Source organism: Coffea eugenioides, chromosome 7 (assembly GCF_003713205.1).
Source record: "Coffea eugenioides isolate CCC68of chromosome 7, Ceug_1.0, whole genome shotgun sequence".
Taxonomy (NCBI): domain Eukaryota; kingdom Viridiplantae; phylum Streptophyta; class Magnoliopsida; order Gentianales; family Rubiaceae; genus Coffea; species Coffea eugenioides.
The window spans coordinates 8942880-8958418 of NC_040041.1; the positions used below are offsets into that span (position 1 = coordinate 8942880).

At 34.2% G+C, this 15539-nt stretch overlaps 1 protein-coding gene and 1 pseudogene across 1 annotated transcript; both read right to left on the minus strand.

Annotated features, from left to right (window-relative positions):
• Nucleotides 1-4689: 4689 nt before the first annotated feature.
• Nucleotides 4690-6769, minus strand: LOC113777653 (8-hydroxygeraniol dehydrogenase-like). Its single transcript, XM_027322806.1, has 5 exons — nt 6678-6769; nt 6457-6570; nt 5535-6048; nt 5245-5398; nt 4690-5158 (listed from the first exon to the last, which is right to left on the minus strand). Exons 1-5 carry the CDS (start codon nt 6764-6766, stop codon nt 4956-4958), a joined length of 1074 nt encoding a protein of 357 aa, XP_027178607.1. The 5' UTR covers nt 6767-6769; the 3' UTR covers nt 4690-4955.
• A 6135-nt stretch (nt 6770-12904) lies between these two features.
• Nucleotides 12905-14602, minus strand: LOC113777651 (annotated as a pseudogene).
• Nucleotides 14603-15539: the final 937 nt, after the last annotated feature.

Sequence of the window (15539 nt, forward strand, 5' to 3'; positions counted from 1 at the left end):
TTTGCACCTTATCTCATCGCACCGTTTTTCACCTCTCTAAGTAACTCTTGGATCCGTGGTTTGATTGCGAAGAGGAATTAGGGCATTCGAACCTAGTGATAATTAGGACATTTGAAGATACAGGAAGGCAAGATTGTGGTGGCAGACAAACGGTTAGTCTGCATTTGGTTTTTGAAAGTTATTTGCTTTTTGTGCCTAATTTTTTCATCTCTTGATTCAATTTTTTGTTGAGTTTTCCTTGCAAAATTAGGTTAGAAATTTAGGTTTGTAAGGCTAACATCCTGATATTAAGTGGGTTATTCTGCTTTTCATGAGTTTGGACTGATTTCAAGCATTTAGTGTTATATTTTTCCGGCAAAAAACATGAAGTCTAATAATGTTTGTTATGTGTTTGCTGTTTTGCCAGAAAGAAACTTTCAAAATATAGCTGCCCCATTTGAATAGTTGTTTAACCAGTTTTAATGCTGCTGGTTGAACTTGAAGATGCTTAAATTATGTGCTCCTAAACAGGGCAACATTGGGCGATACTTGAGTTGTTGGTAATTATCAAGTTCTTGGATTCGGATTCGGATTGTGATAAGAAACCAAATAGAGTTTAAGAAACTTTATTAGTCTAGTTTAAGCATCTTATTTTCAGCTTTGTTCATTCTTCATTTGATGGCTCTTGGAATTTGGTTTATTTGTTCTTCCTTGTAATTGGATTTTGGGGTTTTGTTAGGAAGATAGAGAGTCATCAAGCGACTAATAAAGTGCAGTAACATACTTAAGAAAGAGAAAGAATTATCCTGCAAAGTTCTGAAAAAAAAAGTTAAAGTTTCTAATGGTTATTCAGCCACAATTTCAAAGTCTGTGCACTTGAAACCTCCTAAACTATCTAGACTTAAGAGCCATGACAATCACATTTTAATTCAATAACTGTTACCAAAATGCTATAGAAAACTTCTTCCAAAATCGGTGCGGTCTCCCTTGATAAAGTTGTCCAACTACTTTAGAGATTTGTGTTCTAAAACATTTTGTCGTAAAGAACTTGTTCAAATGAAAAGTGAAATTACTATTGTGCTATGCCAGTTGGAGCGTGTGTTTCTACCATCTTTATTTGTTGTAATGGTTCATTTGACCATTCATTTAGCAACTGAGGCAAGAATAATTGGTCCAGTATACTATACTATCATTGGATGTATTCAATTGAAAGGTAATTATCATAAGTTTAAAATTTCATCTTTTTTTTTTCTTAATGTGATTAGTCTTATTATAACATAGTATTTTGTAATTATCTCATGTACCTATGCACCTTGAAGAATTATGTTTGAAATAGAAGTCGGACTGATAGTTAGAATGCAAAAGAGTACCTAATTAATGAGTGTAAATCACTGAAATTTGGGTTGGTTTGTAGTATTATGTAATGAATTTCTGTTGAGGAGTTGCTCTCTTGTGTATGATTTTCACAAACTTTATAAAATTGATACTTTCAAGGTTGGGGATGAAGTTACAATAAGGAGCATGATTGATCCAAACAGAATTTTGGCTATTGGAGAGGTTAGAAGTTTGGATCCTACGGCTAAAGTTGGTGACACACCTTTGGGGTCACGTTGGTGTGAAGTTCATGTGAATGTGCCTGTGGAGAGTAATGAGGAGTTGATGAGGCCATACCGTAATTTTCAAAAGATTAGAGATGCAATTGGAGTGGCTATTGTTTGGCCAATAAATCTGGTACTCTTTTGTCATACCTTTACCATTTGTCTAATGTAGTTATTATTTGTTTTCTAATGTTAAAACTGTAAAACAAGACCTGTGTGAATTGTAATTTGTCTTGTTTGGTTTACAACACTTGTAGGTAAGTATTGAAGAAAATTAAAGCAACATTGGGTCAAGTGGCAGTTTTTTGAAGGCATCTTCCTTGCTTGGTAGTTGAGTTGTTGTCCTGTGCGTCCTTTATATGTACACGACTGATTTAAAACCATCTAAATTAGTATGTAATTTGTAGACACTTTTGGTGTGGATTGTTTGAATGATGTACTTTTGCTCAAGTTTGGATGATTGTATTGCTTCTGTTATATTATTGTACTAGCTATGTTACAATCCTTCAAAATTTAGGATTTGAGATGCTTGTGCAGCAGGATGAAATGTGGTTTTTGACGTTAGATGATATGCAACAAGAAGTTGGAACACTTTAATTTGGATGTTATACTAACAAGTAGAAAATGTCATAAAAGCCTGATCTAGTTACTCTTCAAAAGTGTCATAATATTTCTATCTACTTATACTAAAAAAGCGTCGTGATATGTTATTGTACCCCAGCATTTCTTGTCATTTGAAAGTGTCATAATAGGCATAGATAATGACATTTAATAATGTCATAATAATGATAAATTGGGACACTTAAAACTGTTATAAACCTATTGTGACGCTAGAATGGATGACGCTTTCAGTAGAGCGTCATTATAGCCTAAACGTCATGACATAGATCTATAATGACGCTTTTGAATGTCATAGAAGGACATTTTTGTAGTAGTGCAGTCTAATAAATTATTACTTGAAGAGTTGAATTGAGATTTGTAAGGTATCATGAGCGAAAGGTTATGACTTGGTATTATCATTATTGGGTTTTGTTAAGATTTGAGTTAATTAAATTATTAAGTATTTGTTTCTCCACCCCTTCCCACATATTTTTATATGTGTTAAAATTGCTTCCGTAGTACGCATACTTTTGTTCGTGCTAACAACAACCCTTCCTTATCTTCCTTCAATAAAATCCCTCGGGGCACTATTTTCTGCCTTGGATTATGGAGCCTCTGGAGATCTCGAATAAAATTTTCAATACATACCAGGCATGTACAGTGGAAAAATGAATGTAGAAAAGGTTATCGGCAGAAAATCACGTGACAAAGAGGAAAGTTCACCGAAGAGGGCTTTGCAGAGAGAAGTTCCAAGAAGATGAGTCCTTTGAAACAGCTGCTCAAAGACAAAGTGGCAAGCTTCCTCCAAGCAACTGAATAAAATACAACCACCCACCGGAAATAATTGTATTCTGTTTTAATTAGTTTAATCGGAACTAAATAATACTTGTTATTTACCTTGCACTATACACACGCCACTCACATTTTCGTTTTCCTAAGACGACAAGGAAAGGATTTCCTAATGCATTAGTGATTAGACAAAGACAATTGAAATACTAGATATGTGCATTTTCAAATTTCAGAACCATATATAAATCCAACAGAAAAAAATGACATTTATGTTGAGGACTTTAATGAAGTGAAAAATTTAAGAATTACATCACGGTCTCAATGTTTAGAGAAAGCCCTGTTTTAACTTATTGAAAAAAAATACTTTATTTAATAGAGTTTTTAATAAAAGCACTTATTAAGTGCTTTTAAGTCCTTAAGTATATTATTTAAATACATAGTTCAATAAGTACTTATAGTATTAGATAATATATAATTTGAAAAACTTTTTAAATATATTTATCTCTTTATTTAGTTCATAATGTAGCATAAAGTGATTAAATTAATATTTTATTTTTTCAAAACACAAAAGCTATTCTAAAAACACTAAATTTGAATTTTTGCTAAAAATACTTTTAATAAAAAAAAAGTTTCACTCCTAATTTTATAGAACAATGTTCATCTCAAAAGTACTTTTATCATCTAAAAGTGTTATTTTATTAAAAGTGCCACAACGCCAAATAGGTCCTTAGAGTTATGTATTCGTCAACATTAATTACAAATTTATTACCTTCTCTTCTCGTACGAAAATACTCACTTAAGAAGTTACAACCATATGTGACAAGAGAGTTTTTCTTGAAAATTAAAAACGAAATGGTTGTACATCATATCAATATCTACCATAAGTATTCCAGCAAGAATTATCTTTAGACAAGTCACAATCAATGTTTTATGGGCTCAAGAACAGACTCTATTGACAAGGGGAAGTACGAGCGAATATTTATTTGGAAGATAAGGACGGTAGAGACGAGGGCAAGTATGAGCGGATACATGGATTAGGATCGAATATAATGGCGTTTTGTGCGATTCTTTCTTATTGTTGTACATGTTTAAATTCTTTTATATATAAATATATCAAAATATTATATTGAACATAAGTCAAATTTTTTATTCATATACACGACTTTTACTTTTATTTTAAATACAATAATGTAATTTAATTATATACTAAATAATATAAAAAGTCCAACCAGGCCACATTGTATCAAATTTCAACTCGCCCTCTCCCGATATTTATTTGGAAGATAGGAAAGTTAAAGGGCGATACAAGTAATGATAATCGACTAACTTCAAAGTAACAGCATCTGATGCTATTATTAGAATCTTATTTCTTTTGTGCGAATTAATGTCATCAAGCTGCATTAGTGAATCAATTGAGCCAAAAAGAGTTCTTTTCCAAGCCGTTCAAGTCTTACAAGGTGCTCTCTACAAAAGTAATGAGATCCATTGTTGTTTACCTACGTTCCCCCCAGGCCAGGCAAATCCCCACCTAGAGCCAAAAATGCAAAATACGAGAGTGTTTAGATAACTAAATTTTTTTACATAATAATTAGCTTGCATCATTAACATATTTTTTAATTTATTTTTTTATTTTACATACATTACATCACAAAAAATATTTTAAGTAATATTCTATCCAAACACAGTCATATAGTAATCTCCACGACAGGGACGCCCGTTACAGTGAAAGACGGCAACAACAAAGGTTGTTACAATTGAGACTACAAGTATGAAACTACTCACTACAGATGGTAGTATATTTCATTACTAGTAAATATCCAATCCCATAACAGTTGGGCAAAAATTCTAATAGGGAAAAAATATTTTTAGGAAAGAATAATGTAAAGTTTAGTTGATGATCAATATATTACTAATATCGTTTCGGAAAAAAGAATATTTTTAGGTCTTTTCTTGTATAAGCTAGATTTTCAAGAGCATGGACTGCACAATTTAATCAGATTTCAATGTGTTTCCAATGTCAATCACGAATCGGTACTTGACATCAGCTTTCAGCAGGCGCTCCATTGCGGTGTTGACATAGTCCACCGGGACGATCTCCACATCTGGTAAGATATTGTGCTTTGCCGCAAAATCGATCATTTCTTGAGTTTCCTTTAAGCCACCGACGGCACTCCCAGAAATGGTCTTCCTGCCTGTAAATTCATCAAGTTTACAAGTTAGGCACAGGTACTACGACCAGAAAATGCCAGGCAAACAAAGGGAGAAATGCAATGCTTACCCGCTATAAGGGGAATTGTGCCAAATTCAAGTGGTTTTTCGGGTACCCCAACCATGACAATCTTCCCATGAGGCTTCAACAAATTGATCAGTGGGACAATGGGGTGAACAGCAGAAACAGTATCTATAATACCATCCATGGTACCTGCCGCAGCCTGCTCATTCAATTAAACAGACCAAGTACAATTTGAATCAGTAAACATTGTTTTGTTGCAACTAGCAAAACCTACAATATCAATCGGTGACTAATCTCGGAACCCAGACAATTCCAATAAAACATTAATTAATTACCTGCAGCTGCTCAGGATCACGGCTGTTTAAGAAACCATCTGCACCAAGTTTTCCTATGGCTTCCTGCCTTTTACCCTCGGAGGTACTGATCACAGTCACCTTTGCCCCAAAAGCCTTCGCGAATTTCACGCCAACATGCCCAAGCCCGCCCAAGCCAACAATGCCGACATGTACGCCAGGTTTATCGAGTCCAAAATATCTCAATGGGCTATAAGTAGTGATCCCAGCACATAGGAGGGGTGCACCGATATCCATCGGCAGATTCTCCGGCCAGCGAACAACAAAGTGCTCATCAGCAACCATGATATTAGAATAGCCTCCTTGCGTGAGTGTTCCATCCGTGTCAATGGCGCTGTATGTTAGTATGTGTTTCGGGCAGTAGTTCTCAAGATCTTGGGAACACATATCACAGCCGCGACATGATCCTACTAGGCAACCGACACCAACCTTGTCCCCAACCTTGACTTTCTCAACCTTACTACCAACTTCAATTGCTACACCCACAATTTCATGCCTGTATTGATGAATTGTAGTTGTCAGCACCTTGCCAATTGTTAAAACAAAATTAACAGGATCCTTAGTCATTCTTCACGAAATCTTATTTGTCTTAATGTCCGCTTAATCCAAATCTATCCATACAACACCATTAAATCAAGAAATCATAATTAGTTTGTCATACTAGAACTTCAAACTTGGTCATATAAAATTCCAAAGTACTATCGATCCAACGAAACAGTTTCTGCTAGCATTTCCAGTTTTCCATCCTTTTTTACACACCAGGCGTAAAATTACCTTGAAGTGCGTCGATTTCAAAGTAATCTTTTGCACTCGAACAAAATTAGCATAATTTTGCTAGCCAAGTTTGCAAATTTTAAAAGTACGACGAGCTGATCATGCTTGGGATTCGTAAATTCTTACTTACCCTGGCACCATGGGGTACTGGGAGAAGCCCCATTCATTCTTGCAGAAATGAAGATCCGCATGACAGATTCCACAATACAACACTTTGAATTGAATATCATGCTCACCAGTAGCCCTGCAAAATCACAAAAACAACAGCAATTTCATAATCCCACCAACCCAACCAAAAAAAAGAAAAAAAAAACCATCAAACCAGTTAAAAATGTACATGCCTGACTATACCTTCTTGAAAACTTAAATGGAGAGAGCACTCCAGATGGGTCTCTGGCAGCCCATCCTACAGCCTTCACTGGATGCTGTGTTTTTGCCATTTCTTCACTTCAAAATTAACGGGGCTGAGCGTTTTTCACTGGTTCAAAAAAGGAAGCGAGGAAAGCAGCAATAGACAGTAGGCTCGCAGCCAGTAATGCACTAATACTAGAGAAAGGAGTCTAGAAATGGCGAGGTTCTTCGCTTAACGTGGTAATGGCCGAGTCTATACATATAGGTGGAAGTTTGCAGCTAACGGTGACGTAGCTGGTGAGGTAGGAGAGAGAGAGAGAATCTAACGTCAGATTTTAGGCTTCCAATTTTGTGGTATAATACCATAAATGGGACTGGCGGCTTCACATGAATCACGAGTTTTCTGTCTTCTTCTCGATTCTCAAATGACAGCCAGTTATGTTGTTGTTTTTTGAAAAAAGGTATATATAATTAGAATATTCCACATTCAGTTAATACAGTAATAAACGTGTTAGAATATTCCACATTCAGTTAGTACAGTAATAAACGTGTTAACGTTAATTAAACAAGTACCTATAAACTAATACATGGCTCCCCTCCACGAGAAAAAGATTCAGCTGTTGTCGGACGGCTTTACTTTGTCAAAGGCAAAGCCTTGGGTTGGCAAATGGAAGAGTGGTTAAGATGCCAAAGGTGGCTCCTCGATGCCGAGCAAAAATTCTTCAGCTCGTAAACAAACTAACTAGGCTTGGTGCCCGCAGGTTCCGCGGGTTATCCATTATTGATTGTTTTAGAATAATAAAAGATTTATTTAATAATATAGATTTAGAGTATTTTGTATAATAATAGAGTTGGAATAGTGGATAGATGAGTGATATATTAGATTTATTTATTTGTAAATAAATATAGTGAAATTTGTTGGGAAAGAGGTACTAGTACAGTCACACAATATCAGAGTTAACTCAGGACAAATTTAATCTTTGCTCAAGTACCAGTTAAAATAGGAATAAACCAAATCACCAAGTAATAATACCAATAGTGATAATAAAATGCAAAGAAAAATAAAGGCACAGGACACCAAGATTTTTACGTGGAAAACCCAAATTGGAAAAAATCACGGAACCTAATCCAGTCAAAAAATCTCCACTATCACAATAATGGGAATACACAGGTCTATCCGAAATATTCGGATGACAATTATAGCACAAATATCAACCAAGCAAATTGCTATAAAATCACTCCCCAAAAATTACAACTGTCAAAGAAGTGGGTTTGGAAAGGTGTTACCAAAGGAAAAGAAAATCTGAAATTTGAACGGGTAGATGAGTAGAGTTTGATGAGAGGATTAGGTGGGTAAAATTTCATCTCAATCGGTTTCGAATCGCCCTTCGATCAAGACTTTGAAGTGTCTCTCTCCCTAGCCCTTTCTCTCTCTTCGTCTCACTCAAAAGTGGCGGCTTATATATATATATTTTTTTCTGGCAAGCAAGGACCGAAGCTTCAATACAACGTGCCGCTGCTCCTTGTATTTAAGCTTGAGAAGCCCTCAAGCTTTTTGCATAAGTGGATTGGCCCACAAATGGGCTGGCCCACACCCAACAAAATTGACGTGATTTGTATTGTATTTTTTTAAATTAATATGATCTAAAGATTTGATGGATAATATGCGTGATGAGATAGATTAATAATTTGGAATAATTTGATGTTATAGCTTGGTAAAAAATGTGTTTATTAATTAAGTACTTTTTTGTTGATAAGTAAAGATAATATTGATTTATTTATGAATGAATGTGATTGAGATAGATAGAAGGTGTATTTTTTTTAATTAGTAGAATTTGAATAAGTAAAGGATAATATTAATTTTGAGAGTTGACAGATTTTATGTATTAATGGTTTATTGATAAATGGATATTATTGAATGTAAGGCGATGTGTATAATTTTTTTTATAAGAAATAAAAATAATTGCACACGAAAATTATAGAGTTTAATCATTGTAATTTGCAGTAGAATTAAATGTTTGTTTGTTATATTTTATTATTTATTTATATATATGTGTATATATATATGTATATGTATATTTAATAATTTATTTGAGTTTGTATGATTGTTTAGTATTCTTTTGGCATGATTATCTTTTGTAGTTTTGTTTGTCGTTATATTTGTGATAGGCTAAAATTTATCTATTTATTTTATTATTATTTTCCCCTATTACCTGACTTGATGTGGATTAATTGCTGGATTCTACTCATTTTCCTTAGTTTACGTATATTTCAGGGAGTAAAACGAAAATATGATAACAGGTACCAAATTGACAGGAAAAGAATTCAGATGATAAAGCTGTCCCAGGGGCACTTTTGGAACACGAGATGTCACGCCCATTTTGGTAATTTTCGCAAAGGATGACTGACGGAGGGCTTCTCCCTCCTGGTGAGCCGCCGCAATAAGAAGGAAGATAAAGGATCAAAAAGGGGGCTGGCTTTAATTCTTAGCTTTTCGTCTTTAGCTTAGCAAAGAAAATTGTTGACTTTTCCCTTGTACTTTACTTTTTGGCCTAAGACATGTACGAATGTGAGGAGGAAGCTTTTTGTCAGCTTTCTTTGACTTTTCCTTCTTACACCTTGTGAATGATTTTGCTCTGCGGATGCTAGGAACAATAAAGGGCTTCAATTTGTTACCTGTGCCTTACATTTGCTTACTAAGTGTTTGACGAATTGCGGCTCTTGAAATGCATACAATGGCCGTGACTTCTGCTGAAATTTCCCGCGGGCTTAGTTCATCCAATATGAGCTAATCCCCTCGTTCTAGTCAAGAGACGACGGATGCTTTGGGTCACCTGAAAACTGTGAGATCGATTTAATTTAATCTTTCCCTTTTATTTATTGGTATTCGTGTATTCCCTGATTACTATGCTTATGGTTATTTAATTAGTTGATTGTCTTGGATCCAGATAATTAATTGATTTGGTAATCTATTGTCAATTGGGGTATTGAATCCGTAATTGTTTAATTACCTCAAAATAGTGACAACTGGCACGATTAGATTCGTGTCAGGGGGGATACGCGGGCTAATCTAAAATAACCCTGGTAGTGCGTTATTTGGTTAGAATAGGGCTCCTCTAATACGTAAGGCAATTGGGGAATTAAATTCTACGGGCGTACCTAGGATTATTTCTCAATTAGAGCAGTGATTAACGGGCGTACCTTGATCACCGACACAGTAAGGAGGGGTTGACTGCCATCGCTTGTTTGGCAGTTATAACCTATTTATTAGTAAATAATTGGAATTGCCTTTGCTTATCGATGATCAATTAGGTGAACCATTGCTGAAGTTATTCCTTGGCTAGATCCTTAATTATCATTCATTTGATTTTAGTAATTTGTTATTTAATTTTTAGTAGTTTCTTTGATTTTATTTGAACTTCTTTTATTGTCACCTTCTGCATAAAAACACCCCCTTGTCACTGTGAATTTGAAAAGGAACAGTTACTCCCAGTCCCTGTGGATTCGACCCTGCTTACCACTATCTACAGAAATTACTTTTAGTTTGAGCAGGTTTTATTATTGCACAGGCTTCGACAACCTGTCAATTTGTGGTGTTGCTATTCGTCCTGTGATTTTTGTGTCAATATAATATATTTTTTTTGAGTTGCATCATGTATAATTTTGTTTGTATATATAAGGGTTTGTTACAGTTTTAGAGAAAGGTTTCTTTTTTTTTTTTTAATTTTGGTCTTCAATGGTATATTTTTCAATTTTTTAATTTTTGGAATATTATCGAAGTAATATTTTTGTAATAGAGGGAAATTATCTTTTTTTTTAAAACAATTAGTCATATTAATGCAAGCTAATAGAAAGCGGCAAAATTGATTTATATTTATTAGATATATAGAAAATTTTCATTGATATATATTTTTCAAAAAATTAGTATTTTTATCGATATATATATTTTGCAGAAAATGAATATATATAAAAGGACAAATAATGAATATGTATATTTTGCAGTATGTATGTATATTTGTATATATGCGTGTGTATATTTACTTATTTAGTATTTTATTTTAGGTGATAGAATGGTTTAATTTTTTTAGTGTGTATACTTTTTGTGGTTTTGTTTGTTTGTTATATTTTTTATATATTTATTTATGTATGTGTACATATGTATGTGTAATGTAAGATTTATTTAATATTTAATGTTTAGAGTGGTTTGTATGATAATATAGTGAGAATAATAGATAGAGAAGTGGTACATTGGATTGATATATTTATAAATAGATATGGTAGTAGTGATGGGATTTGTATTTTACTTTTCAAAATTAATAGAATGGATATGTTATTGGAATTAATGGAATGAAAATTATTTTGTAAAAGCTAAGATAAATTAATAATTTGGAATAATTTGTATATCTTTATTTTTATATTGTTATATATAAGCGGGTGTAAAACAGAGATAGTTTAGGGGACATATAATTGCTATGCGTAAGAGGCTACAGGCGAGATGTTTAATCATGATTCTTGGATAAAGTCTCTGCTGAAGAGTTGGATATCATAGTTGTTTTCATTGAGCAAGGTGAAGAGGATGACACTTCCTTCATGCAAGAAGTGTTTTTGCGCGAACGTTGGCCAGCCTTCTGTTATTTCTTTTCCTTCATGCTGGAAGATCCATCGGGTTTTAGCATGATAGTAGTTGATTATTCCCATGTCATTTGTTTGTATATACGATGGTATATCACCAATAAATACCTGAGATAGAAAATAGGGAAAAAATGGAGAAGTAATATGAAATGAGAGGAGTAATGCGGTGTATGTATTATATTGATTAGAATGTAATTTGTATCAAACCCACCAAAGATTCGAGATCGTTTGCTGTTAGCATTATATAAAATGAGAAATGGGTCATCAGTCTCTCTTGTTCTGTGAATAGTGTTGTAGTTATAAGAAATGGAAGTGTTAGTGTATTTTGCAACAGAGAGGTGGGATTGTTTTATGGAAAAGGTATTGCTTACTGCATCCAGTGGATGATTCTGAATGATTGAGAAGGATGTTCCATTCATGAAAAGCTAAGCAGTTATTTTGATTATAGATGGCAACTTTGAAGACCATACATCCTATGTGTAAAAATCGAAGAATAGAGTGGTATTGTAGATTGTGGTCTTGTATGAATTTGTTCCATCCAGATAGTTGAAAGCTTGTATCGAGTTTGATGAACCATGTGCGATTTCCATTTCGTATAATCATTGTGTCTGTCCAGTAAGTTGTTAAATGGGGATAAAATTATGGATTAATTCTCTGCAATAAAAAGAATTGCTTATAATATGTGGCAGTGGTAACGTGCATGGAGAAAGATTTGTACCAGATTTGCCCTTTGTATTAACAAAGCAGTATTAGCAAAGGAATGACAAAGCACTACAGAACAATTAGTGATTAATAAACTTCATATGGGCAAATGGGCATTACCTATTCAAAATACTAGCTTTTTGTGAATAATAAATATATGACTGTTTTTAAGTAAAATTCAAAAAAGTGTTATAGTATTTTCTTACAAAAAAAACTAGTATATTATCTATTCAACATAAATTAAATATTTTTTAAAAAAGAAATATCTCATAAAGTACCAACTCTTTATGGCTTTTCTCTATTACATGAGTCAAGTACTAGGTTTTTATATACATTTTATTCTGAATCATTTAATTTATATTAAATACATAAATATTTGTAAATAAAATTCAAAAGCCGTTAGACAAATATTTTTACGAAAGGAAAACTAGCATGTTTTGCATTTAATATAAATGAAGTATTTGAAAGTAAAAAAAAAAATTGTCCATAACATATGAATTCTTTACGAGTTTCTTCCATTATATCAATAAACTACTAGCTATTTATGAGCATTTTACTTTAAATCAATTAATTTATATTAAATACATAAATGTTTATAAGTGAAATTCAAAAAGTGTTACACTAATATTATTAAGAAAGGGAAACTAGTAGGTTTTGTATTTAACATAAATTAAATACGTGAAAGTAAAAAATGAAATTACCCACTTTTTACTATCTTTTTACAGTTTGCACGGTATTCCGTGATACTAAAATTTAAAGAAAATGAAATCTAAAAAGGGCAATGTATAGGATTTTAGGCGTTCAAAATGTCCAAAACTCGCTATACATACAGAGTCTCATTTATTCGCGAAACTATGAATATAATCCTGTTAAAAACTAGTTTCTGGAAGTCCTCAAGCAGCTTTCACGGTTTTCTCAACGTCAATCACGAATCTGTACTTAACATCAGCTTTTTCAAGGCGCTCAATCGCAGTGTTCACATAATCAATTGGGATGATCTCTACCTCTGGTATTACTCCGTGCTTTGCTGCAAAATCTATCATCTCTTGTGTCTCCTTTAGCCCGCCAATGCTACTGCCTCCTATGAGCTTCCTCCCTATTTTTATAAAAGAAATACCCAGTTATTATTTTGTCGTACATTTATATAAGAAATTCTGACAATGCACTGTAATTCAACTCTCGTGTCTGTATCAATTTTGATTTCATGGAAAAAAAAAAAAAAAAAGGTATCGAAAGGAAGTAATATTAGACAATTGCCTTGAAGCAGGGGAGATGCTGGCACTACGAGCGACTTTTCTGGCGCACCAACCATGATAAGCTTCCCGTGAGGCTTGATTATATCGAGCAATGGCACAAGCGGGTGAACTGCAGAGACCGTATCAACAATGCCATCCAAAGTAGCACGCGCTGACTATGTTTTCTCGTGCATATTCAGAAAGAGAAACATTATTAATCTACCAGTTTAGCTACAAAAGGCAATTGAAAAATCACGAGATGCTAACATAATAGACGTAGACATTAGCATAATTAAAACATAAGAGGTGAACTATCTTTTACTTTATATATATATGGCATAGGATTGTGTGTAGTATAGAGTATTATTTTCTTAATTTAATTCTGCCTTCCTGCATCTGGTCCTGGTCGCTGCATACCAAAAAATTATCAGCTCCAAGTTTCTCGATAGCTTCCTTCTTTTTGTTAATATTGGCGCTGATAACAGTGACTTTAGTCCCAAATGCCTTGGCCATTTTCACAGCAACATGTCCTAGCCCACCTAAACCAACAATACCAATGTGCATTCCAGGTTTGTCAAGTCCATAATATCTCAAGGGGCTGTAAGTTGTGATTCCAGCACATAGAAGAGGGGCACCGGCATCCATCGGAAGATTCTCCGGCCAGCGAACTACAAAATGCTCGTCACAAACCACCATCATATTGGAGTAGCCACCATAGGTGATGGTTCCATCAGTGTTTTCGGCACCGTATGTTAGTACTAGTCCAGAGCAATAGATCTCCAAATTGTTGTTGCAGCTATCGCATTTCCGACATGATTGAACCTAGCATCCCACGCCCACTTTATCCCCGACCTTGAAATTCTTCACATTTTTACCAACCTCTGTTATAACGCCCAGAATTTCGTGCCTGCATCAACTTGTTTGATAAAGAACCACAAATGAAGAGATTAATGCAGTTTTTCTGTGCTTCTTAGTTCATTGTTAACAACGTAATTGCATTATAAAATGTGTAATTGGTGTTTCACCCGGGTATCATGGGGTAGCTGCTCATGCCCCATTGATTCTTGATCATGTGAATATCCGAATGAGATATTCCGCAGTACATAACTTTGAACTGTACATCATTATCTCCAGTAGCCCTGCACAAACAATCCCAGTCTATTAAAGTTCTATTACCACCAAATACACGACAACAAATGATCATGTTCCAGTAGGTAATGTGAAATCCCAGCAAGTACTGCATTAATAGTAGTATTACCTTCTTGAAAACTTGAAAGGGGGAAGAGAACCGGAATGGTCCCTTGCAGCCCATCCGAAGGCTTTGATTGGGTGCTCTGTCTCTGGCGATTTGGCCATTTTCTTTGGTGTCTACTTCCTTATTGTTTAGATTCTTTACTACGCCAAGATAGAGGTTTTCGGCACAAATGTATTGGCACAGACTGAGGTAGTACTGCGAGTATCATCATGCGGTGGAAGGTAGCAAGAATCCGTTTGTGGAGGAAGACAGATTCAAACGTGACACCTTTTCCTCTCACAATGACACACATTGCTGGGATAGAACTTTAATGTAGGAATGTTTAACTCTAAGCCCAAGGGGGAACATATATACAAGAGAACCAGTCCCTACGGCTTGTCCAAGGGAAAAAAAATTAGGACCAGAAAACGCATTTTTGTCAAGGAAAGAAACGGTTAAATTGATTAGAAATAATGATTGTAATGTCATGCAACAATAATTGTTCATAACAATAAGTAACAATATTTTTGTTTTAAAAATTTGCATCAAGGACAAAGTCTCAGTAAAACACAGAACGTGATAAAAACGCATCAATCGAAATTTGTATAGCTGAATATCTGTCTTACAATTGAGAATGCAGAGCACTCTGCATTGCTGATCACTAAGTCTACAACTACAAATATTAGTTTGGATTGAGAGGTGACTTTTCAGGATGGTTGATGAATAAAGGATTTTCGAGTCGTGGATTTCCATCAGGTACATAAAACTCAGTCAGGAATGCCAATTTCCCAAAATTTTGGACCATTTCTAGGAGGCGTAAATACGAATTCAATCTGCACCATTTTTATTATTAATAGAACCCATTTCTTTGCGTACACAAAACATAATTCTTTTTATGAAAGTAAATGTACACTTAAACGGAATTAGCATACTATACTAGGCAATTTGGTAATTAATTTCTTGAGATTTTAGAAGTCGTAGTTTGTTTCATTTTTCAGTTCCCAAGAACATGAAATCTAATTTAGTGGGCCTGAAAAGTCAGTAATTGGTTCTTGGTAA